The sequence below is a fragment of the Ruditapes philippinarum genome, unplaced genomic scaffold (assembly GCF_026571515.1).
Source record: "Ruditapes philippinarum isolate M1 unplaced genomic scaffold, ASM2657151v2 ctg34_1_1_1_1, whole genome shotgun sequence".
Taxonomy (NCBI): domain Eukaryota; kingdom Metazoa; phylum Mollusca; class Bivalvia; order Venerida; family Veneridae; genus Ruditapes; species Ruditapes philippinarum.
Genome location: NW_026863663.1, coordinates 341,995 through 368,242, shown reverse-complemented (window position 1 = coordinate 368,242; position 26,248 = coordinate 341,995). Strand labels below are relative to the sequence as shown.

Below are 26,248 nucleotides of genomic sequence, written 5' to 3'. Positions count from 1 at the left end.
TCAATGTGGTATTTCATGAAATCATTCAATGTAGCATTTTAGGAAATCATTCAATACGGCCTTTTATGAAAACACTCAATATGGCATTTCATGAAATCACTTAATGTGGCATTTGTGGAAATCATTCAATACGGCATTTCAATAAAACACCCAATGTAGCATTTTAGGAAATCATTCAATACGGCCTTTTATGAAAACACTCAATGTGGCATTTCATGAAATCACTTAATGTGGCATTTGTGGAAATCATTCAATATGGCATTTCATATAAACACTGAATAAGAAAATCCATGAAAATACGAAATGTAGCATAAATTTATGAACACATTCAACATGGAATTTTCATGAACACTCTTTATGTCAAGACATAATGATGATGAAATTTCATGGAAATTACTAAAAATAGCATTTCATGAAAATCTCGAAAAGGCATTATACAACGGAAGCACTCGATATATGGCATTTAATGACAACTCACAAAATCTGTTTTACAAATAAAGTTGATTTTATTTCTTCTGTAAGCGGAAAGAAATGTGTCTTGGACACTTTTAATAAATTTAAGCACAACACTATATAACATTACACATAATACTTTGTCTAACTTCTTAACAAAATCATAATAAACACGCAAAGTTTTACGAGTCAAAACACATATTATACATTTAAAAAAAACATGTGACATTAGAAGAGTGTTTGTGATACAGATAGGCAAATGAGAGAAAAAAAAATAGGCATGGGCAAAGAAAACTATAATGTGATCTCAGGATGATTTGAATTTAATAAATGTTTTGAAAAAAAAAAAAAAAAATTTAGCTCTAACACTTATGTAAAACATTTTATCCCCAATTTTCAAAACTTTTAGCTGAATAAAATCGTAACTGTGGGGAGTTTCATATTTAACCCACAACAATAAAGTCAAATATTATCAAATATGCCAATTCATGTTGCAAAAAATAATACATTTTGGAAAAAATAATATTAATAGTATTGACAAAGAATACATGTTAACGTATTAATTTGGTACTGATTTTTTTTAATCATATGATGATACAATTTAATGAACAGAACACCTGAACCAATAAAATGGATTGTTTGTTGTATAAAAATAATTAAAATTGGTATAATTTGACGATTGTGTGGTCATTTTAAATTCTATCGTTCGAAGAAAACATCTTAAGCATTTTCTTTCGATTTACATCGCACCAACACAGTATATGTCATATGGCGACTTTCCAGCTTTACTGGTGGAGGAAGAACTCATGTGCCCCCTTCCGTGCATTATTTCAGGCACGAACGGGCAGCTGAGTAGAACCACAGACATTCCATAAGCTAGCTGGATAGCTTCCTTACATGAAAGAATCCAAAGTCCTTGCCGGGATTTAACCCACAAGGAAACATACTAAGGTACACGAAGTATCATTTTTCAAATTATAATAATTTGACTGTAATACAGGAAAAGAACGCACTTTTATGTAGCACTTTACATGGTCATCTTTTGCTGACACACAAATATTAAAATCTGGCACGAAAGTATTAAATACATTTATAGTTTTACGGCATGCAATACCGTTGCCATGGAAACATAACACATTTATAAGAGAAACAAAAATGAAAACAAAAATCTAACACTATTTGAGATTATTTTTCTGTATTATGCAAATTTAAAGAATTATTTTTGGCATGCGGTAGATTTAAAAATGGCATATATACCCTAAATATTGATTTTACATTAAAATCTGTCAACTACTTTTGATAACATGTATTTTTTTTCTTTTGAACATTTTTAAACAGCGATAATGACATGAAAGGTGGCATTTTAGAAATGCGAATTCTTGGTAAATTAAATATCATATTAATTATGCAGACACATATTAACCAAAAGTGTTGTCCCTTTATAGAATAGCATAAAAAATTTAAAAATGGACGAAAAAGAAAAAAGAATTGGATTTTTTGCTCTTTTCCGTTTTTTCCCTTTGAAAAGAAAACCCACTAAAACATGGTTTTGAACCATGATATGAAAAACTACAATATATACAAAAAATGACATGAAATAAATGAAAGACTAAAAATGAACAACATTGTTCCGTTTAAAAAGTACTGCAGTATAGACATGAAGTAGGAAGAATCAACACAAAGGAAGCAATAAAAACTATCTAAGAGCTAACTATAACATCTTAATTTTGGCATGAATGTAAAAAAAAATTTCAAATAAAACAAAAATCCTACAGAAAGAGATTTGCATATTTACTGAAACCTTAATAATTCATTCCAATGCATTTGTTAAACAAATGAATTACCAGTAAGCATTTTTGCTTCAATTTGTTTCATTTATCTTTAAATGAATTTAAAGCTAACGGCATGTTTTTTTTTCTCTTCAGAAGCACACATTTTAGCGGAGGGATCAAAGTTCAAAAGATAACATCTAAACAACCGATTTTGAGATAAAATGATAAAAATATATAGATATCATTATTGGATTAATTTTGAATCATTGATTATCTTTTAATGACATTATTCAAAGTAATTTTTCTTCAGGAAAAATGATTATTAATTATTTTAATGGTCTCAACAAAAAGTGTATATATTATTTAAATCTACTTAAAATATGATTTTGTTTTCATATTTTCATGTTTATTAGATCATTAAGTTCCAGGAAAACATATTATTTCGTGGCATGGACTAGGCTGCTTATGTTGACATGACGTAACTCGTTACGTCATAATGAATCGGTTGTTTAGCCGTAACCTCATGAATTTGACTGGAATGTAATTAAACCTGCCCAACAATTTATAAATATCAAAATAAACTGTGAATTTGTTTGAGTATTTATCTTTAAAAATCATGATTTTATGAGCAAATCGTCGAAAAAAACATGATCTTAGAACTGTCATTATGGCCGGACGAAAGGATTGCATGAATACATTGGCATCAGATTTTACAAACCTGTTTTTCTTCCTTTTTCAAATAGGCCTACAAAGCTGTCTGACTTTATTTGCTCTTCACTAAAACATTCCAAATGACCTGAATGATGATCATTAGTAAGATCTTATTTCAATTATTTAAAATTCGCAAATGTAACTGTAATGCTATATGCTAAGAAATGCTTACACGTTTTTACACAATAAACATACTCTTATTATCAATTGTGCCAAGTCGTTTTGTTTTAATATATTTTCTTTTATTGCAAAATTATCTTATCACGAAATCATTTAACATTTTATCTATTTAGAAAAAAACAACAAGAAACAACAACTTTATTAAATTTCAAAACGATTTACAGAACAATGGACAAAAATTTCCCTCTAAAAATACACCTGTTTAAATTACCAACATGAATTGAATTTCTTATTATACAAATACAATCAAGAACTATTTGCAAGAACCAATATTAGAAATAATATAATTATACAAAATATTCCTTAAATAACGTAGAAAAGACCATTTTTTAATTAAATTATTTCTTAGTAAAGAATTAAAATATTTTAGATAAATACATGTATTTTTTATAACAATCCCCAAAAACTACCAACACATTTTCATATATTTCGTTAATATGTAAATTAACCCAAATGCTAAAAAAAATTTTTTTTCATATCCCAAACTATGTTTATCAATTTTCTAACATTATGGCCCCTTCAAATCTGGCACTATTTGTGTTTTGCACGTGTGATTTGCAGCTAGAATTTCTGTTAATAGTATGCAATGTTTAACAGCAATTTTTGTTTTGAACTAGATTTTTATGAGATACATTTAATTTTACATGCAATAAAAAGCATGTTGTTTGTGTCACATTTAAGACTATTAATGTAAATTTCACCATTTAATGGTGAACATGTCAAGTGTGAATGGGTATATACAGAAATAATGAAACAACTTTGAATGGAAATTTTAGTTTTTCCTTCTACGTTATAAGGAGTACGCAATTGTGAACCGAAACCTGCAAAATGTCTTTTAAAGTATTGAAACCTTAATAGTGATAATATCCAATAAAAAATCACAATAATCATAATATTAATATTTTTTTGTTTTGATATATTAATTTTGAATTCACATTTTTACATTGGGTGTCTTTGTTTATTTTTGCTCTTTCGGAATATTTTCATTATTATTTGGTATCATTCAAAAATATATAAATGACGTCATTTATGACTTCATATTGCAGTTACATTGTCTTGCTTGCTTTGAGCTAATAAAATTCCACATTCAACTACCTAAATAATGGATGATTAACATTGGTTTATAACCTTTTAATATTATATTCAAATTCGATCAATGGTTATGTATATAGAACAACATGACTATTATAATTACGTAATGTCGGTAATATTATTACCCCTTAGGCATAGATTAATGATCGAAAGAAAATAAAACAAAACATTTCAAAAATGTAGACAAAAAAACACAGGAAACAATGGTAAGGAAACTTTTTTTTGGCGTATTATACCGTAGAATTTATGTTACAATGTTACAAAGATGTAAAACGAGTGGTTTATTGTTGCTCTTGATAACAAAAATAATTTTTAATACATGTGTGCAAAATGATAAGCATCTTTTTCCTCGACCCACCATTGGTGGAAGGAGGTCACAAAGCATAATGATATAAATGACGTGAAAACGAGTGACTGAGCCATTTTCCAGGTACTTTTTAGTAAAATATACATTTATTTCTTGATATATTTACATTTTAGCAAAATGTGGAAACATTTGTTTTTTCATCTTCTAAATGTCCTAAGAACAGGTACTAAACAACAAAAATAACAACAATTCATTTTCATAAAAGTTTTCATCTGTCGACAAGAATCATTGAAATTTAATCAGATACAGTGTCTTATTACATTATTTTTGAATAACGAAAAGTCTTCCGATGCAATGTGCACTTCTACGAGACAGTTTACAATGTTCCTCTCCAAATTAAACACCATCTCTCTGTTATTATTTTCTCAATAAAACCCCGCAGTTTTCTCAAAAAACCTACTCTGTATTTCTATCCCTAACACTGACACCAAGAATGCACCACGACTTATCAATATGATCCAATAAAATTTCAATTATTCGAGTGACAGAGAGAAAGGAAAACCGGAAAGACTAGCGTTTGCAGAAAGCTGTTATTGTATAGCCATATAGGGCCAGTTAAAAGAACCCCCACTCAATAACATATCTCTTATAAGCGTTTCAATTGGTGTCTTTCCGACCAATCGCACAAAGAACAATTGTTCTATAACGGATGCACTTACAGTTCTCAGGGAAGGGAGCCTGAGTAACAACTTTCCGAACCTAGTCGGCTGGTTTGGGTACTGACTCCGGCAGTATTCCTCCAGAGCACACTGCGATTTCTCTTGTATACTGTCGATGTGATTAGTATCTGTGATGCCGCATGCATCTGAAAACAACAACAAAAACAACATCATTACAAGTTGTCATACAAAAAACAACATAATTTTAAGATGTCTTGAAAATTAGTTCAAGTTATTAAATGTCTAATTCTAGCAAAACTCTTTTTGTTTTCCTCCTATAAGAGTTCCGCCTGTAACAAAACTTGGTTAATTTTGCAAAAGACATTAAAGGTTTAAATCTCGAATTCAATAAGTTTTTGTTTTGTAATTAGCGATCATTCAGTCGTTTAAATTCAACTATAAATGCAACTTAATATTGGAAAATTTAAAGTAAATATATATGGACCGATTCTGTACATGCGCAGGTATGAGACAGGCTTTCAGGCTTTCGGCGAAATGAATTCTTATTTTTTTATATATTTATCAACATGTATATATTCACTAAAACAATTGAAAATATTTTCTTTTTTAAAGAAATGCAGTTAAATATAAATATGATTATACAGCGATAGATGTACTTCAGTAATAGACTTTGAATTGTTAAGTTCAATTATGTTTTGATACTTTGTACTATTAAAATCAAGGTCCTTTTAGTTTATAGCTATTTCGAAATACATGTATATTTTGATCAATGTTCATTTCTAATTGCACTTGGTGATACTTTATGACATACTTTTCCCGACTTTAAAATTACGTGTCACTTTTTATAACAAACAATTACGCTATTAACAAGTTTAAGTGATCAAAATATTATTTTCCTCATAACTTTGTCTAGCTTATATTTATATCAAACTTCATTTTCATACTATTTTTGCTACAATTTCTTACAATTGTCATCTCATAGATTTTGGGGGACTGTTTTCAATATTGTTAAGAGAATATATTTTGTGTATTTCTCGCATCACTCTTTGGACACATTTTTGAATATTTATCAGTCCTATATCCTATTCTATCGTTACGTTAGCTTGAATAACAAAACATTTCACACAGCTATTTATATTTCATATGAAAAAAGCAAACATTTCTAAGAAAAAAAAATAATACCGTGAAATAGATTTCTCGTTAGAAGCAACTATACAATTTGAATTTTTACAATGTAATCTTATACATATAATTAAAAATCTTATTATAAGGGTGTGTCAATTTTCAACAACAAGGAAAATAAATCCGGTATGAAACAGGCAAGTTATAAAATCTAAAATAAAAAAGAAAAAAAAGAGAGAAGAAAATGATTAGAAATAATATATATTCATTTATCTAACAATTGTTGTCCGTAATGCCAAACGACTGGTTTTACTTTGTGTCTTCATAATGGCGCGAAAAAAGGAGAGAGCCCACTTGCTGCCGTGGGAATATAATAATATATTTGACAATAAATGCCTATTTATTGGAGGACATTTATGCCTTGCCGCTATAGTTTATGTTAAATAAGAAATCTTTCTATCCTCAGGGAGATTATAGGTATATAGGTCTTTAAAATGACAATATAAAACAATAAAATATCATCGGGACAAAGTCTTTTGCTATTTAGCAGAAACAAAAAGGTAATAATTTCGATTGGAAAACAAGCATTCAAGAGGAAAATTAAGTCATATATGAGACCAAATTTGACTATTGTCAGCATTAATTTTATTGCACAGTTTTAAAAACTGACACTGGCTAAGCAAGCCAGTTGGTATTTTCCCTTTGCTAATAACAATTTATAATACTAAGTAAAACAAAGCCAAATTTTCCAAAGAAACAATGAGTCTCGTGCGTAAGCAGACTCGAGTATTAGTTATCTTGTCAGACGTGGGATTTGGTTAATATACAAACTGTATCCACGCCACATGACACAATAAGGTATAAGCCACATTTGTACACGACAAATTTCTCCATTCATTTTAAAGTGACACTGGCATTTTATGTCAACCTAGCTATGATTTACTTTATCCTCGTTAATTACGGAGTGGATGGTAAGTATTTTTGAGGCGATGCATGTACACAATCTAGACAATCTTGCGAACTGAGTGCGAACATTGATAAAACTGTTGTATTACATGAAAATATGTAAATTTTGTACATCAATGTTAATATGGCTACAGCTTTTGGTCGTGATTGCTGTTATTTTGTTCTTGTTGTTATTGTTGTTTTTTTTTATGAAAGTGGTAAAGAAATCGTTTATGTTTTAAAATTGTAAAATATGCTTACGTCAGTAAATTACAAAAATACCAATGTCATTATTATAAAAAAAAATAACAATGTTTAAAATGAAGGACAATACAACAGTATTGTAAATATTGTATAAATATATGAATATTGTGAATATAATCAAATAAAGATAACTGACATAGATTATTGTAAAATTTAGATTTTGTTTGTCTTTTAGTATTGTAAAAAGGAACTTGCGAACTGAGTGCGAACATTGATACAACTGTTGTATTATAAAGAATTGAATGATATATTTTATTAGATGTCCCTTGGAAAAACGTCCATTCGTACGCTTTCACAAGTCATTGGCTTTAGTAGTACAAAATATCAAAAAGAAACAAATTTAGAAAACAGTTTGTTATGAGTAAAAAAAGTGTTCTTCACATACTTTAGTACTTTAGATCATTTCCAGTTTAAATTGGATTATCATAAAGCATGCTTTCTTTTGGATATGAACCAGTCACTTGTTAAGTTATAGTGCTTTCAATTTCAAACATAAACATTTTATTTAAAATAAACATGTTCTTCGGTCAAGTTCTGATATGTCAGTTTTTAAATTTAATTAATTATTTTATATATAATTCTTATTCATTAATTTTAGACATATTATAAAGTAAATAGCAGCACATATATATTCAGGTGTGTTTGACTCTATAAAGTTATGACACTGCCGTCAAAGAATAACTTCAATATTTCAAATTCTTTTTATTTAAAACATATCATTGTTTTAAATGCATTAGATTATACTAGGCAACAAAGCGGACGCCTTTGCTAATTACAACCATAGAATTATAATTTATAAGAAAGACTTTAACAAATTGTCAAATTATAGAACACTTACGGTTAAACAGACCATTCTTTAATACATCTAAAAATAACAATAAATTGTTTATATTGTCAATTTATAGAAGACTCATTACTAAAACAGAGTTTTCATTCTTACAACTTCTAAAAATAACAACAACAAATTGTTAAACAGTATATCATATCTTAATTATGAAAATACACAGTACGTTTTTATATTCCGACAATAAAAGTTCCCGGATGTACCCGCCCATCATGTGTACATTACATTTTGCTTTATGAAATATTCAAAATTTTATTTATAGATATCACAACTGTTAGGTGACAGCATTTTAAATAACGAATATTGAAACGTTTAATTATAAAAGTATCAGATTAATTGATAATTTCAGTGGTGTAAATATAGTGTCATTTTACGTATTTCTAAATGAAATTATACTACAGATTGTTAGATTGGTATACATGATTTTTAAACCTTGCATTCTTTCATTGAAAAAACATCAGTTGACACGATATGTTGTTGTTAAATAAAAAGTAAATAAAATTTAACATAAATATACACACATTGGGAGCAATGAAAACATGCAATTATTGAAAAATTACGGTCTAGGTGTGATTGTGGCTATTCATAAGCTGTAACCTTATATAATTCTTTTCCATTTTGCTCTTTTGGTCAGCATTTTGTACACTTATTTTATTATTATGCTATTAACAAAATGCGGCAAAATGGTAAGACAACGAGTCCTTAAAACATTAGCAGTTTATTCTTCCCTGTTCATCTGTATTTTATGGTAAATCAAATATATCATTTGCCCCATCCCTAGCACCGCTTTTAGCATAATTGTATGTATTAAATATCCCATTGCTCAGTATTGTATTGATTTGTTTTTTCTTTATGTGTAATTGTAAAATATGTGACCTATAATTATATTTAAAAATGCTTGTTATAACGATGTACCTATGTGTGTACAAGTTATGAAATAAACTCTGTTCTGTTCTGTTCTGATCTTCCCACATAAAGGAATGGAATTAAGAAGGTTGAAATAATGCACGACAGGTCGACATTCTTTATATTATTCTACCTTTAAAATATTATAGTTATTATATATGTTATAAAGATAATTGCTACTCTTCACATTTCTGGCGTATCAAATCGGCGGTATGTATCACTTTTCGTCAACGGTTTGGAAAATGTGTCTTATTTTTCTGTAAGATATTTACGTTCAATGCTCTAGCATAAATGAAAATTACATAGATTACTCATTAATGTGTTTGAATGGCTGAAGAAAAATTGAATATCTGCAAATGCTGAAATATTAAGGATTTGCTTCTTTTACAATGCTATTATTTACAAGAATTGAAGATTGACTTTTTATCACTTTTTCTTCAACCGGCTTTGTTCTCCGAACTTTATCTTTAAAACTATGTTTGAAATCTTACCGTCGCAAACTCTACCAACTTTGTATACAAGATCAAACGTTATGTCTTCATAATAATTCAAAACGAAAATTGATTAACAACCAATATTTATGTTTGAAACATTGCGAAGTCATATGGAACGCAATAACAAGCAAAGGAAAACAACTCAAAGAAAAGGCGCTAGGAATATAGAGTGTATCGCGAATTTAATTTCGACGCGAAAATTGCCTTGTCTACATCATTTTTGAAAAAAAAATAAGGAGACCACTCTAAAGTATAGATTTCCATATGGATTTTCAATGAAATACAAATATGAGTATAAATGTCTATGAAACATTAATGTGTTGTGATTTGATTTTCGTTTAAATATATTGATTATTGTTTAACACCGCGACATATGCGCAATGATCCAAAATTAGTTATATGTCAAATGTTGCTACGAGGTTAATGTAAACTGAACGGTTCGTGAATCCAGAATTTTAAATAAGTACGTTCTCGTTTAATGTATCTATTTTCGCCAGTTTTAAAAGCTTGGTTACAGCATATCGCGTTACTGTGCAGTGTTACTGAACAATTAGAACAGGAAGCAGACACAAAGGGGGGGGGGTAGGCAAAAATGAACGATATGTGTATATGCAATGTCACCAAAATATGTCAGACTACATTTAACATTTATTTTCAGGAACACAAAGCATTTTATTTTTTGCCTAATGGTCGGTTTTTAAACATACATTTAAACACAAACCAAACATACATTGTTAAATCATGAAGATTTAACTGAAAATGAAGTTAATTTGTTATGTTTTTTATCTTTATGTCCTTATAAAACTGTTTCGTTACTTTATGGATTAAACGTATCATTTGATTCCTTGTTATATCAAGTCCTAATTCATTGAACACAAAATTTACAGCAATAAAGTGTCTTAAATTTAAAAGAAGCATGACCCTCACACGCGCATCATAATTAACTTTTTTTCTTGGGGATAAATAACTTACTTAAGTGGTTTAAATTACATCGAAGAATTTTAAGTACAATTTTTGTCGGGATTGGAGCATTTTTATTCCAAAAGTTTTAAAAACTATAGGAAAAAGATACATAGACTCCTCGGATAATACGCCAGACTGTACTAAATACGAGACAAAAATGCACTTAAGCTGTTACCGAGCCGGAGGGCACCGCATGAATGTTAACCTTCGAGAAAAGATCAATTTTTATCCCAAACACTTACACAATAATAATAAAAAGAAGCAAATAAAACTTATTGTCAAAAGTTTAATACAAAATCATGAAAACCTTATGCGCTCTTATTTCAACAGAAATGTTAAAAACGCTTAATAAATGTTTTAATTAAAGTGTACATAAATCAATTAAAAAGTCATATTTTACTAGGGTGTTTCAACCAACGATTATAAATGCGCAGGAGTATGACACCGACTTTAGATCGTTTAATGTTTCCGCACAGATGGGAAAAATATGTGTATAAACTGTAATGTTTATTGCCACATTTTATTACGTCTGGAGGTATAAACTGCCTGCAGATATGTTAGAGGTGAGACCACGAGGTCACGTGTATGCATACACATTGCGTAATACAGTTACACAGGCAAACACTCAACTGCAGGGTTATAGATAGCGGAGGTGCACAAGGGGGGGAAGTTTAAAACATTAAAAATGACATGTACATCTATGTTTTTCTCAAAGGTTTAGAAAAAACATGTAATTTGAAAACGATACTTGTTTCTAATGAAGGACTTTCAGCACTGGCAGGATGTATTTTTATATTTTTATATTTTGTATCATGAGATTTCATTGCATAAACATATTTGTAAACATGTTAACCTAACCTGTACATTACCGTGGTTTTTTTTAATGTAATGTGTTTAAACTACACCAGGTGTTTAAATTTAAACAGGTTTATTTTATTCAACGGGATTGAAACAGAATATGATGTTTTCTAAATCAAGTTAAAGGAGGTTAATATAAAATGTTTTAAATGGAGTTGTATGTATACTTAAATACAAAAATTATGAAAATTATCATTGTTATGATGATAATGATTCTGGTAGTTATGGTGATTATAAAAATACGAATTATAACAATAATTATCATCACAATTATTGGACTAATTGTTTTGTTAATGCAAATTATCATAATTAAAATATTTGACAGGACGGAATGGTAGATACAAAATTAGTTCACATTAAATATATCATTTTAACTTTTTAAGATATTATAAAATTTTAGTTTATCATTACAAATTAAGTTTAAATTATATGAACACATACTGCTCTTTAATTAAAACACTTCACAAAGGATATAATATGATTTTTTTCCAAATTTTAAGCTTAAAAAATTATGAAAAGAAAGTAAAATATAAAACAACGAAAACTGACTGCAATGGTAGAAAAGTGCTATACAGAAATATTGATGAAGATATTTTCTTTTTTCCGATTTTCATTTTTCTTTCCAGAGGCGTTAGATGTCAGACAGTGGGAAAAGCACCCCTCTTGTAGCTAATCTTTTTCCCCCAGTCAAAACATTGTATTTACCCCTCAACTTGTATATGTTTGTCTGTCTAAATCATTTAGTGCAATGACATTTATCACCTGGATCCAGAAATGTGCATTGCTTATCTCAACCCTACTTGTAGGGAACACGCCGAGCTGATAAGTATGCTAGACATGCCGTGCTAAAATAATTTGCTGGAAATCAGTCCGCTATCTATAAGTGAAAAATAAACGAAATAAAAAAAGCCTGAAAAATTCCAATTGAAAAGGTTATAAATTATGAATTTAACAACTTCCCTATAAAAAGGTTTCGGAATATTTATCGTTATAATATGAATTATCTTCTCAGAAATACGACCACAAGCTTTGCTCATTTTCCACCCTCCAATCATGTGATTTAATGTTCGATCAGCTATGCCACAATTCAACTGAAGTTTGGTTCATTTGATACCACTTAATCGGTGTAATTAATTAATTGAATTGATCAATATTTACTCTAGACGTTTCATGTTAAATGTGAGTGAGAGAAGGACTGCATTGAGTACATTAAAATTGAGCTCAGACATTTATATTTGTTTTTGTTTAAAGCCTGAAAGGACTTGAACATTTTAACTCTACCAATGGTCAAACTTCATGAGACTCAGACCTGACAAAAAGGCAAGGTTGGCATTGCTTCCTTTACGCCATGAACAAACATAAGTACATCTCGGTTTCTTTCTCTCTCGCAATTCAACACAATGTTTGAAAACACTGCATGACGAAAGTAATACAAATAACACTATTGTTTCTTATATTTTGTAACTTACTGGTATCGTAAAACAATGGTGTATTGAGAAGGGCACTTAAACTGCAAGTCCTTCAACTGATATTTTATCTAAAAGGCACTTTAAGCATGACCATAAGTTTGAAAAAGTAATTCTCGTTTGGCTTCATTGCAACATGTGAAGAGGTTATGTTTCCGTTAATCTCTCTTTATTTACGTAGCTAAACTGCATCATTTTATGCATGAAAATTGCATAAAAATTTCAAGACTGTATCTCAATTTGAAGCGGAATAGCTTACGGGGTTCCGACGATAAACTATAAATCGATGTCCCACTGTTCGTGTCTCTCCAAACAAGTTTAGGATAAACGCTATAAGCTGTGTTGTTTTAAACATTGCTGTACTTAGTATAGGTTAAAAATCTACATGTCACTTGGCTTTTGTTTTGTGACATATTATTTGAAATATGACAAAGTTAACAATATTTAGATGAGTTGTTAAAAAATCATTTTTCTGCCTTTAAATAATATGAGTAAATATATTAATGATTTAGTGTTATATGCTTTGCGTTTGATTAATATATACATTAATACTCTTTTTTCCGCTTGATAAATTGAATAATCATTAAATTGATTTAGTAATTGATTAATTAATTAATGATATTACCAAGATAATAGATTAAGAACTATGTTATAGAATTATTTGAATGGTTTGTTTCTGGTAAATTAAATTTTTTATGATCATATTGCAAGATTTTGTGTTATATTAAAGTAATGGGAGAAAATTACATAAAACTAATGGAGACAATTATTGTACATAATCAAATTGTTAGAAATATTGTTTCAGTATCTTCTGAGAAGCATTGTACTTGTGGGTCTTCGTTTGATGAAACCAAAACACTGATGGCATTTCACAAGAAACTAGAGTTTTTCCAAGTTCCATAAAGTTAAATCAACAATGTATGTCTATTAACATAAGACGATTTTCATTACCCGTTTGATTGAGATCTAACCAAAAGAAATAACATTGTTATACCCTCCCTATAAAGGAACTACATTGATTAAATTATTCAAGTCACGAACGAACCGAACCCTAGGGTAGCACCGCCAATATCCCGAAACTTAGACATCAATTCATTTTTCAATATTCAACATTTGATTTACACTCATTATGCAATATCATCCACTTTAATTTCTCGCTCAAGTAAAGTTTAAACAATACCGTGTCGGTTGTTCTTTTTATCCTGACACTTAAAGGTATTCATCGTTGACAATAAAGGGATCGGTCGCAAGGACATAAAGCGGTGATACCCGATATACACCGACCACTTATAGACACAATCCAGAGGCATTAGGTAAAGTATAATATTACTAGACACAATAGCATGTACATGAATTCGTGTCTTGTATTACAATTGGTTGATACACCGCCACTAAAATTAAGTTATGTATAGAGTATACATATTTCTTTTATTTTTCAAATCTTACGGAATTTTACATCTACATAACGATCATAGCAAAACGAAAATAGTATTTCCATTTTATAAGATTTTCTTAAGTAGACATGTCTAACAAGAAAACGATGATGGCAGACAATATTCCTAATTTATTTATCACGGTTTCATTTCCGATCATGGGGCTGTAAAAATATGCTTAACAAGATATGCATTAAATAAATATAAAAGGATGGGTTGTATTTAGTTTGTGTCATCTTTTAAGGAAAATGGACTTAAAAGAGTATTTGAAGCAATATATATTAAAAAGTATTTGTTGGAACATATGTTAAAATGTTATTTCTGTATGTCAATACATTTATTTCATTCTATTTCATACTTAAAATGGTTTTGATTTAATTTTACTAAAGAGCAATCAAAACGTGAAAATATATAAAACAAAAATCAACTTTCATTTAAAATTGACGAGGGTACCGTTTACATATCATAACTCTTTTCATTTGTTGTACTGTTAAGTTCTTCTCAGTCAATAAATAAAAATGACAGAAAAGCGTTATACCAATTTATTTGATCGTGGATTTGAATGAATCGTAATACAAATATCTTGAGGAAATAAAATACACGTCTAGTAGAAGAAGGATAGAAAAAAGCATTTTTAAAGACAAATGAGACAAATATATGCTTACATATATGAGCGCGCCACGACAAAACCAGCATAATGGGTTTGCGACCAGCATGGATCCAGACCAGCCTGCGCATCCGCGCAATCTGATCAATATCCATGCTGTTCGCTACCAGTTTCTCTACTTGTAAAAGGGTTGGTAAGCGAACAGCATGGATCCTGACCAGACTGCGCGGATGCGCAGGCTGGTCTGGATCCATGCTGATCGCAAACACATTATGTTGGTTTTGTCGTGACACGGCTCATATATCTATTTAGAAAGTTTGATAGGCTCACAACTAAGCATTAATTCTAAAGAATATTTTGAATATTTTGAATGAAATTAATACCTTTTTGCTGACATTGTTTAATATTAAATTTAAAAATACATTAATTGTCATCATTTATGACCTTTATGTTAGTCTTAAGTGAAAGTTTTATGATAAATTATCTGCTATTTTTCTTATTAATAATTAATAATAATTAATTTCTATGTTTCATTTCAATCTAACAAGATGTTCGAATATTATATTATCAAAATAAAAATGCGAAGTGGACATATTGGATTTTACAATTATCATAGACTTATCATGTCATAGAGGCATACATTTGATAAGATTTTGTTAAATAGACATGTTTAACAAGAAATAGATGATGACCGACAATATTCCTAATATTCCTGCTAAAAACTGGAATGGACTCTACTATCTTTGAATCTGGACAAAACCGTTCATAACTTTAAAGGATCTTTTTCTAAAATAATACTGACGTAGCAGTGAAGTGTGAAGACCCTGATCAGACGACATTTTGCAAATGACGAAAAACGACAAAAATACTGTTTGAAAGAGTTATTTTTAAATTAGAAATATGCATAAATGTGCAACATTATAATACTTTATGATTGTTTGATATTGAAAACAAGCAATGATTTGTGATACAAGTCTGTCCGAATTATGTTTAATACATAATTGTACAATAAAATGTCCAGTGTAGACAAAATATGTATACAGTGTTCAAGTCTCTTTATATTCCAGGGCATACAAAAGCTATTTGATAGGGTTTCATGACATTCAATTTTAAAATCAGTACCAAACAGTTGTACAACAAATCATTAAAATGTCGAAACATGTGTTCCCTAGAAAAACCCACTTACTTAAATTAATTGACAAATGAACACGTAATTTGTTCTCAGTTTTATTTCTAAAAGAGTGCACATCGAATCAAATTCGTCTTGCCGCTTTACTATGAGCTATTAAAAAAAGATACCCCGCATAGGGCGGTTGAAATTTTATATATCAAATCATCATCATCGTGTTTGCACGGTTTGACAATGTAGTCATCCGAGGACCTATTTAGATATTTCGTCTGAGCTCAAGTGTACCGTCAACCAATTCAGACTATACTGTTTCACACTCTGATAAAATTGCACATTCGAAATTACTTAACCGAAAACTTTTTTTTCTCTACCACCCCCTTGCACCGCCTCTACAATTCAATCCCAATTAAGTAATTAACCGTGCGCCCCTGTACTATATAGCGAAATGCGGTACAGTTCGAAATGAAATAAAACGTCTATTTCCCCTTTAAACACATCTGTTTTTGTGACCTTAATCAAATAATAATTTAACAAAAAGACCTCTCATCCCCTCGCTTACAGATATGGATTCGTATTGAAAGATTCACCTGGTTAATTTGTAATTTTCAAATATTGACTCTAAACAGCTAATTTTCAACCTAATCTTAACACGCTCGATTGGTTTTATGTCTAAATTACTAAATGAATTGGTAATAATAACTAATAGCTGTCTATACATTAGTTTGAAGCAATGTGTTGTGTGGTTTTTTTTTCAGAGCCGGGGACAATAACTTGCCATTTTAACAGCACTAGTTTTAATTAATTGACTCGATGCATTATGGCTGTAACTTTCTATTGTAGAGTAATTCGCGATGAAGCTGTAAACCTTAGGCATTGCATATCAGCAATTAGGGCATATTCGCAATTACGAGAATGGCAACAAAAAGTTATGTGAAATTATTTGAAACGAATGTTGGTTAAAACAGGCTAATTAAGAGTAATTCTAAAACAAATCGTGTTTCTTTTCAACTTTGATCTTTCATGGATTAATGCATTATTATAGGAAACTATTGTATAATGTAACAATTTATATAGATATCTAGTTATGAAAAATGTCCCTTATTAACAAGTGATATAATCTAGATTATAACTTCTTTAATTAATGTATAGCATTTTTATATGCAATATCAAGAAAAGGTTCCAAATGAAAATTAATATACAAAAAAAACTTATTTTTATGAATAAAAGGAATTGGTGTAATAACTGTACATGTTTAAATATTGTAATGTAGGAAATAATGATGAAATGGGACGTTTAATTACGTTACTTTTTTTAATTGGGCACACCACAAACTATGACAGTTTCAAAAGAGTAATACAAAACATCCACAACAAGTTAATCATTTTTACAGAAATGCATATCGTTTTCGGAGAACAAACGAAACAAGTAAAGAACTTACTGTATGCATTTGAAAGCCGCTGCGCCGGTTCTGGCTTGCGATCTATAAAATAGAATAAGAATGGAGCGTAAAAAAAGATTACTTTTAAGACCCACTTCTTTAAAAATATAACATTCGGTAATTAAGTCAACGTTACTTTTTTCTCCATTTAAATAAACCTGGGGTATAGAAGAGGACTGTAATTAGGCAATTTATATGCCATTTCGATATCATGTTAAGGAAACTCTGTATACAATATTTTGATTTTGATTTTAAGTCTTTCAAGTCGACTGGCAATCAGTTAAACCATTATCACATGTTTCCCCACCCCATATTTTCAAAAAATTAAACTTTAAAGCGAATTGAGATAAAGGTTGGTAGCATTCCAAAGCAAGGAGATAATATTTATCCCTTTGTTTTAGGCATAATATATTTAGTCAACTGTTACAAACTGGTCTAGCGAGTTCATATGCCAAATATGTCTCCAATTTTATCTTTAATTGCCTTTATGTGCAAAGTTTTGAACGGTTTTGTTAAAAGACTTTGTTTTAATGTCTTCCAAGAAGAACAAGATACCTTTTTAAAGAATTTTTAAAAAATAAACTTATCTAGATGGCCGTCCATTTAAATTGAAACATAGTATTGTTAAAGTTTACCTTTATTATGTTATACTAACGACTGGAGAAAAAAAGAACACCTTTAATTACAAAAGTAAACAGTTTTATTTTACTACATACCTTTAGACTGACATCAGGGCTAATAAGGTTTGACTTAGATGAACTTGATATTGTACAATGTATATATCTATAAAAACCAACCGACATTCAACAAGAGACACACTTATTTCGTATTTTAATTTCTAAATTTCAAACCGACAATCAATATAAGAACGTTTGAAAATAATAAAGGACCTTACCTGAGCTGAACAAAACTATAGCCTTAAGACAACTGTACTCTGCCGAGTCCACGTGCAGAATTTTTAATTTTTCCACTTGCTCCTGGAAGATTCGAATGTGGTCCATAAATGCTACAACTCGATCGGCCGCCATTGGTGACGCGTGCAATCCTGCCGCGGCCAGTAAAGGTGCCACATGCAGTGGCATTGAGCATTGGGCCGCATTTAGAACAAATAATTCACTCCAACTTAAACGAAGTAAAGCTACCTGGTCCGTTATTTGTAATTCTGGAAAAAAGGGTATGTTTCTAGCCCATTCGACGGCACTAAAAAGGAGTCTTGCTGCTAATTCACATATGTTTTCGATTCCCATAATATTGTTTGGCTGCATACACTGTCCGTAACGGGATGTTGGGTAGGGCTCTGCCCTCAGGAGCATGGATATAAAACTTGAAAGATAGGTATGCCCCGTCAGTGGGTCTCCATTTGTAAAGGCCATCTGACCAGCAAAGGGGTGTTGAGTGGGCGGGACCCTTCCTCTTTGCACAGCTGAAAAGTAAACATATATTAATTATATATTGTAAAACGTTTTATCAACAATAGTGACAATTTATTTTGCAATATAGATCTAAACTTTAATTCATTTGACAGGATTTCCAGTTGGTAATTGACGTCTCTCAATCAATCTATCAACCGTGTCTCTAATAAAATGGTAATTCAGTTTTTATAGAGATTTTTTATTAACTAAAATAGATAAAAGTGAAACCTTAAAGAATGAAGAGAAACGGCAAAATTGAAAATGTTGCAGGCTTAATTTCTAGATTGACATACCGACAGACACTACACTACTATGTAAATATAAAATTAATAATTCTTTTGCTTTTAAAGACAGTTTTATACACAATCAAAGTGCAATAAGTATCACTAGATTCTAGAAATGCATACAATAGCTAAAAGGTATTCCCAGAAATGCGAAACTACTTTTGTAACAATGTATCTGTATCGTTTATTTTTTTTTCACTATAAATGTAACAATAGTTCGTCTTAGAATTCGACCGGACTTAAAGAGGATGAAAGTTCATCTTTTATATATCAATTAAGAAACCACTCTCCAATGTCAATACACTTGAAACATCATACAAGTTATACATTAATTGTAAACAAACATGCATGTATTAAAACATATGTACTGTAACGATTTCTATATAAATTTAATAATAATATATTTATAGATATAAAAAGCCTCACATTTATAAGAATATCAAAATGGATTAATACTAACAAAAGGGTATTTAAGAACATTTATTAACATCAATTGTGCTAATTTACATATGATACAGATTGGAATAAGGATGAGTAAAGAGTTCAAAGGGGAATTGAGCCCAGTTAAATTCATTTATTTAACAGTGTTGTTTTCCCTGCTGGCTAAACACAAGAGGAACATAACAAAAAAGTCTTGTGCAAGTTTATAATAGTTCCGATGACATTAAAAGATTGGTTAACTTTTGCCATCGACATAGGGTTCTTTTAATTGTTTAATGTTTCTTGCAGAAAGCATGGTTAAAGTGTTTCACATGAAAAGCGTGGAAAGGCAACGCGCTACAAAACGTGTCAACCTGTAATCACACCGTGCAGCGATTGCATAAACAATAGACATTATACCATGACCTTTCGAATAATGCTTCGACATTTCAGACACTAGACGAAACCTGATATAATCGTCCGTGTACTGTATTTATATGTTGAAAAGATGCAGAGATGTTAATAGATTACATCCAGTTGTTGCGAGATTTGCATTTTGTGTTTAAAACTTTGCTTTTGAGTCCGAACAAGCTGTTACAACTATTCTGCGGTTCTAATGCATTATATCATGTTGAACTAATGGGGGTATTTTTTCACCCTCCCCGGTTTCAGAATTAAAAAAACAGAGCCCCGGATACAATTTATACATATAATTAATAACCTGTAGGTGTTTTATATTGAATGCATTTTATAACATATTGTTCATTGCCCACGTAGCAAATGTTCCTATTTTACTTAATATTTCATCTCGACAAGGAATATATCAGTTCGAGTTTCCATAACTTGTTCATTTATTATAATTTTCGCTTTCATTTCAATATATTGACTTCCTTTTTTACATGTTCTAAAAAATTTAAAACTTTCTTTTTCTACAGATAATAAACTTCAGCTTTTGTTTCCATTGAAATTATCAAATATATTAAAAGCTTCTTTAACAATATCTTAAATTACCAATAATTAATAACGTTTTGGAATAAATTAAAGCGAATTTCTTTGGCAATATCATTGTCAGAAAATCTCATTTAAGTGACATTTTTCCTTGTCTAAAGGGAAGATGTCGATGTTCAAAATTTATATACATTAATTTTCTTTTGGTGGATCAGTGACTTAAAATTACAATATAATTCCACACAGAATAGGCAGGGGGTGTCCCTAAAAAATCTTTTTACACATGTTATATATTCTGACTTTCTTTGATCATTTAAAAAAAATGAAGATGAAAATAAGAGTAGGGATACAATGTTTTAAAAAAGTACTGATTTTCTAAATTTCTTTTGGAAAACCTTGATTTTTTAAAAAAAAAAATACAGTCTTGCAATTGTCAAACTAAACCGTTCAGTAGTGTACATTCTTTATACGGAAAACACCACCAATCAGGTAACTAAAAGCAACGTATTTTACATCAATGTGATGTAAATATGTGATGTAAATATGTGATGTAAATATGTGATGTAAATATCACAGCGAAAGCATCGCTTCTTGTTAACCTTTCTCAGATTTGATAGCAATCAAAACGTCGACAATATAGTTTCATTACAAAATAACAAGAGTTTTTAAAAAGGGAGAAGTAAAACAAGAAAAATCATCACAATAGCTGTCTGTTTCTCTCGTCCCGTAAGAAAACTAACTTGGCAATTTTGATCATGGATAGAATTTATAAGACCATGTACTTTTGCTATTATACACAGATTTCTTTCCGATTTGTCCACATTAAAAGCATAAAACGAGCTCTAATTATTTTTCATGACTACTTAAGCACCAACATGCAGATGCATAGCAATTTGCAAGTTAAAGATAAATCATCTTTCCATAATCATACCATTTTAACTAATAATCTTTATTCCCTGAATTAACATAAATAGAAATTTTCAAAATTGATACTAAAAGTCTGGATTTAAGAGGGAGAGAAAAATAAATCTATTCAAATCACTGCTTTTAGCCGATTCCTTGACATAAAAGATCGGAGGAAACAATTCAATACTTAACTATTTTTTTGTGAATCATCAAAAGTAATATTTATGCACGGTTTTGATTAAGCAATGCAAGAAAGTGGTTTTAACTTCGTTCATTTTTTCCCTTCTTTAATAATCATTTGTACCAATATGCATGTACTTATTATTTTGCATTCTATAGAAAAAAACATCCCCCCACAAAAGAGCTAATCGCGGTCATTGCCTTCAACGGTGACCAGGAGTGTGTCAGACTTAAAGATCATTTTGACATGACCTATGCTCGGGTAATATGTCTAGTCTGCTTATTATTAATGTATAAATCATAAAGCGCACACCATTTTTTTTCCAAAAAAATCATAACAACCCATTTCACAGTGGCTGCAGTATATTACAGGTTTATCGCGCGAAAACTTCTTTCTCCTAAATGGTTTTCAATAAAAGTAACATGCACTTAGTATGCGCTCCACCGATTTTTATTGTACCTGATATTATCGAAATAATAATGCGAATAAAATGGGTAAAATGTCTGCCAGGATCATAAACTTTTGCCGTGTCTTTTCATGACAAAAAAATCACATATACATCCCATTAAGAGAGAACGTTATGCAAACGGGGTGCATTAGAATATCCTAATCTTTCAGACCATCTAAATATTACACCAAAGGGCGCAGATACTATTAAAATTGGAGAAGAAAAAAGATGTACTTCAAAGTATTTTAACAGGTAAATTGCAATTCAAAATATTTACAGGATGATATTTTACATAATGTTTGAAAATGTTAATATAAAAATACCGCCTATTATTAGTAAGACATTTCTAGCTAATTTAAGAAATCCATACTTGTACTAGTTACACTAATAATTGTAATGAAATTTGATCAAACGAGAATTAATGAAGTACTTGATATAAAAGAAAATGATTATTAGAGAAATCACGTAACATATTTATATAACAATTCGAAACCGATTTTTTTTAAAACTGACCCTCTTTAATGACGATCACGATCTTTTTGAGACATCCCAAGTGAACAAAAATATTAAGATATCATAAAAAAGTAAACAAGCCCGACAAACGAACAGGGTACATAAAAGGGAACGTTGGTAAGGAATTAGTGATATTCTAATAGACGGAATTACAGTCCTAATGATTCTCAACTTCAGTATAAAAAGAACAAAAGTTATTACAATTTGCAATAGGGAATAACCTGCAGCGATTCCGCCGTGGAAATGAAGAAGCGTAGAGTCAGTGGACCTACCTTCCCTCCGCATGCCCATTTTCAAACACTTCTTGAACCGACAGTATTGGCACTGATTCCGGTGGTGTTGGTCCATCGGGCAGTTGCGGTTTCCACGACATGTATAGGTTAAATTCCGACGAACCGACCGTTTAAAAAAGCTTTTGCAGCCCTCACAAGTGTATTGTCCATAATGTTTTCCCGAACTTTTATCGTGACAAACAACACATTCTATATGTTGGTTTTTACTGTCCGGTGTTGAGCTTCCATTTTGACTTGACGCCGACGAATCCCCGCCGTTAGATACAGGTTGAGAGACTTGAGTCTGTATCGGAGGGACCGTCGTCGACGGCGTTAATGATGGTGGTTGAGACGTTTGAGACGTCGGTTGCGGCGGCGGTGGTGGCTGCACCGGCGTCGGAGTCGTACCGTTCATATCGACAACTTGGTCGGGATCTCTCCATGAAGTCACGACAGGATTTTGTGAGGCCGTCATCGCCATTTCAATATTAAGTACTCCTCTGTGAGCCTTTTAACTTTTTAATGTACACTATGTTAAAGGTTAAATGAATGTATAACTATTAGATAAAATTCTTAAGTACAGTTGTGTCACTTTTCACATGTCAATTAATTAACCATTTCTATATCGATCGACACTTATCAAATGTACAAAACACTAAAGATGAACACAGTTATATCTATATCCACACATATTGAAAACTTAATACTTATGTCCTGTAGAACGTTTAGTATACGCTCTTTCACCCGTCTGCTTGATAACTGTAATAACCTGCATTCTGTTTGCCCCGGTGTATCTTAACTGCACTGTTCACCGGCGGAATAATCGCATTTAATGCAAAAGGGGAGTAGTGTGGTCACCCTATGCACCCTATCTCTACTGAACTATGACCCAACCATTGAAAGAGTAAAGTTTCTATAGTGACTTTGCCATATATGGTTGACAGTGTCATTTAAGTTCAAGAAGCGTATTTATGAGTGACAAATACAGGCGCTTGGTCGCGGCCTTCCCGTCAGAGGGCATGACTACAAGTGAAACACGCGCCTTCCTATTGGCCATGCTTGCCTTTAACAGTATACTCTCACAGCTTTGGTGCCCGGCAATTGGTATTTGAGAGCATAAAGGGTGAACCTTACGATATTGTAAACCCGCACTGCGAGCAGTGTAAACCAATCGTTAGGCCTAATGTAGGCGGAGCAATAGGCGGGCGTACGTGCTTTATTGATTTGAAGAGATACGCTATCGTCTGCATCAACAGATATTAAAACCCTTTATAAACTATCATAATGTTTTAGATTTATTGTTGCATATTTTTACATTCTTTTTTGACAACATTAATATATCAAGTTACTTTTTGGTTAAATTGGATTCGCCGCTGTTTTGTCTTAAGCCATGTTTACTTAAAACATCGGTTTTTCTCACTCTGCCTATTCTGTAAGTTAATGTCATTCACTCTTGACTTTGTTTTCGTCTATGTTCGTCTTCTTCAGCCTTATCGCTTACAGGTTGCAACCTTTTTGTTGCATGTCGACCTCAGATCACGGAGTTAGCGTCGAAAGGAGCTATCGTCTGCTACTATGCAGATACATCAATCTTGTTTTATGTATGCAGTCAAAATGAAATAAATTTGAAAAGGGGGCTGAAGAAAACCGTCGTATCTAACATTGCGTAATGTATTTACATAGCAGGTTTAAGTGAACACGGTTTTCCACTGCATTTAATGTTAATCTGATATGCAAGTATCCTACATATATAATAGTTAATGGTTTATAACATGACATGTCAGGTATATATCACATAACAGCCGCAGTTTGATCTTAAGGTACACTTAAAATGTGCTTTTATAAACTTCGTCTAAATTATCAAGTCACTATATTACCATAAATAGATTCATTGCAACGCACACAAAATCATTCTGCATGTAGGTTAGCAATTAAGTTTTAAATGCCTTTAAACCTCAAACTTCGCTAGTAAGGTTTTAATCATCGGCTGGTATATACCAACGTTATCCGCGAGACTGGTGTAAAATAGGTGACCTAAACATATGTCCTGACCTCAGTCGACCTACAATGCAGTTTTATCTCGACCTGTACTGCATGTATTTACATAAGGCTATGTAATAACTCGCATATCGTCTGCTCCAAGGCGGCCTAATCATACCGTAGTTATTCTAAATATTTAACGCTGCACCGGCAGGGAAATTAAGAAAAATGTAAGGTACGTATCCTTCAATTGGCTATATTTGATGTTTTAATTCAATAAATAGAGTTAGATCTAAGGTAAATTTACATTTCAAACGTTTTGCTGAGGCTTCAAAATTATAATATAATGTAGATCTATACACACTTCTACGGGCTTCGAGGCTATAAAACGCACAGTCCCAAATCTAAGGACATTCATTGGTGAGTGCACAGTCCATGCTTTGCTGGTTTATGATTAATACGTGATTTCTAAGTAAGAACTTAGAGAATTTTTTTATAACCAACCATTCTTGTTAGCGGCATATTGTTTTTGCTCTAGCTTTATTAGATAGTTTCTGACAATTTCTGTTTGATACTCTCAAGTGAAGTTCAACAAAGGTTTCTGTTTGGTCAAGTACTGCTAAAAAGGCAGATGTGATGTTGACATAGAGGGCCATCTTTGTTGTCGCATAAACAATTGTGTCTGTGGCCGATGTCTGATAACTGATAAACAAAATGCATGAAAATTAGAATATTTATGTATTGTAATGAAGTAAGTATAAGTATGTAGTGTAAATTATACATATTTTCAACCACGATAAGACGACGGACATCAAGTGGCCACAAAAACTTCTGGACAACGTTTTGTACGGAGTAGTTGTATAACAATGTCAAATACATAGTTACATACCCTCCCCACCACATTTCTGATTGTATATACACAAATTCAGTACAAGGGTAAATACTAATATTTTGTATAATTATACACAACATAAGTGTTATTTCTTCGTACTGTACTAATATATACATGTATATATGTTTGGTCAATAAGTGTGCTTTTGTTTTGGTTTTACGGCGCTCGAACACAATTTAGATCATATTGCGCCGAATTAGGAAAGATAGTTTCACTATGATGCGAACTTTAAAGCAAAGATGGTTGTTGAAAATAGTGAAAGATGTCTTTAAGAAATTTAGACAATGTCATAGTGTCATATACTAGATTGAGAGACAAACGCCTTCAG

At 31.0% G+C, this 26,248-nt stretch overlaps 1 protein-coding gene across 6 annotated transcripts; it reads right to left on the bottom strand.

The window, feature by feature from the left end:
• Window positions 1–482: 482 nt before the first annotated feature.
• On the bottom strand, window positions 483–24,028 carry LOC132722896 (nuclear receptor subfamily 2 group F member 1-A-like). 6 transcript variants are annotated; one of them, XM_060707484.1, is made up of 5 exons: window positions 22,998–24,027; window positions 18,560–19,087; window positions 17,665–17,706; window positions 8,365–8,391; window positions 483–5,380 (listed from the first exon to the last, which is right to left on the bottom strand). In XM_060707484.1, the coding sequence occupies exons 1-5, from the start codon at window positions 23,527–23,529 to the stop codon at window positions 5,106–5,108; spliced, it is 1,404 nt and encodes a 467-aa protein (XP_060563467.1). In that variant the 5' UTR covers window positions 23,530–24,027; the 3' UTR covers window positions 483–5,105. The 6 variants fall into 6 exon arrangements, with proteins under 6 accessions (XP_060563467.1, XP_060563469.1, XP_060563468.1 ...); XM_060707486.1 differs by having other exon boundaries at window positions 23,049–24,012; XM_060707485.1 differs by lacking the exon at window positions 8,365–8,391 and having other exon boundaries at window positions 22,998–24,021.
• Between the last annotated feature and the right edge of the window lie 2,220 nt (window positions 24,029–26,248).

Bases quoted from the DNA above. Each gene is read 5' to 3' on its own strand.
- LOC132722896 (XM_060707484.1), bottom strand. From the start codon at position 23,529: ATGGCGATGACGGCCTCACAAAATCCTGTCGTGACTTCATGGAGAGAT. The intron at 19,088-22,997 runs GTTATTCCCTAT...TTTACTTTTCAG, and splicing joins CCACGGCGGAATCGCTGCAG to CTGTGCAAAGAGGAAGGGTC. The intron at 5,381-8,364 runs GTAAGTGTTCTA...TGTTGTTTTCAG, and splicing joins AAAGAATGGTCTGTTTAACC to ATGCATGCGGCATCACAGAT.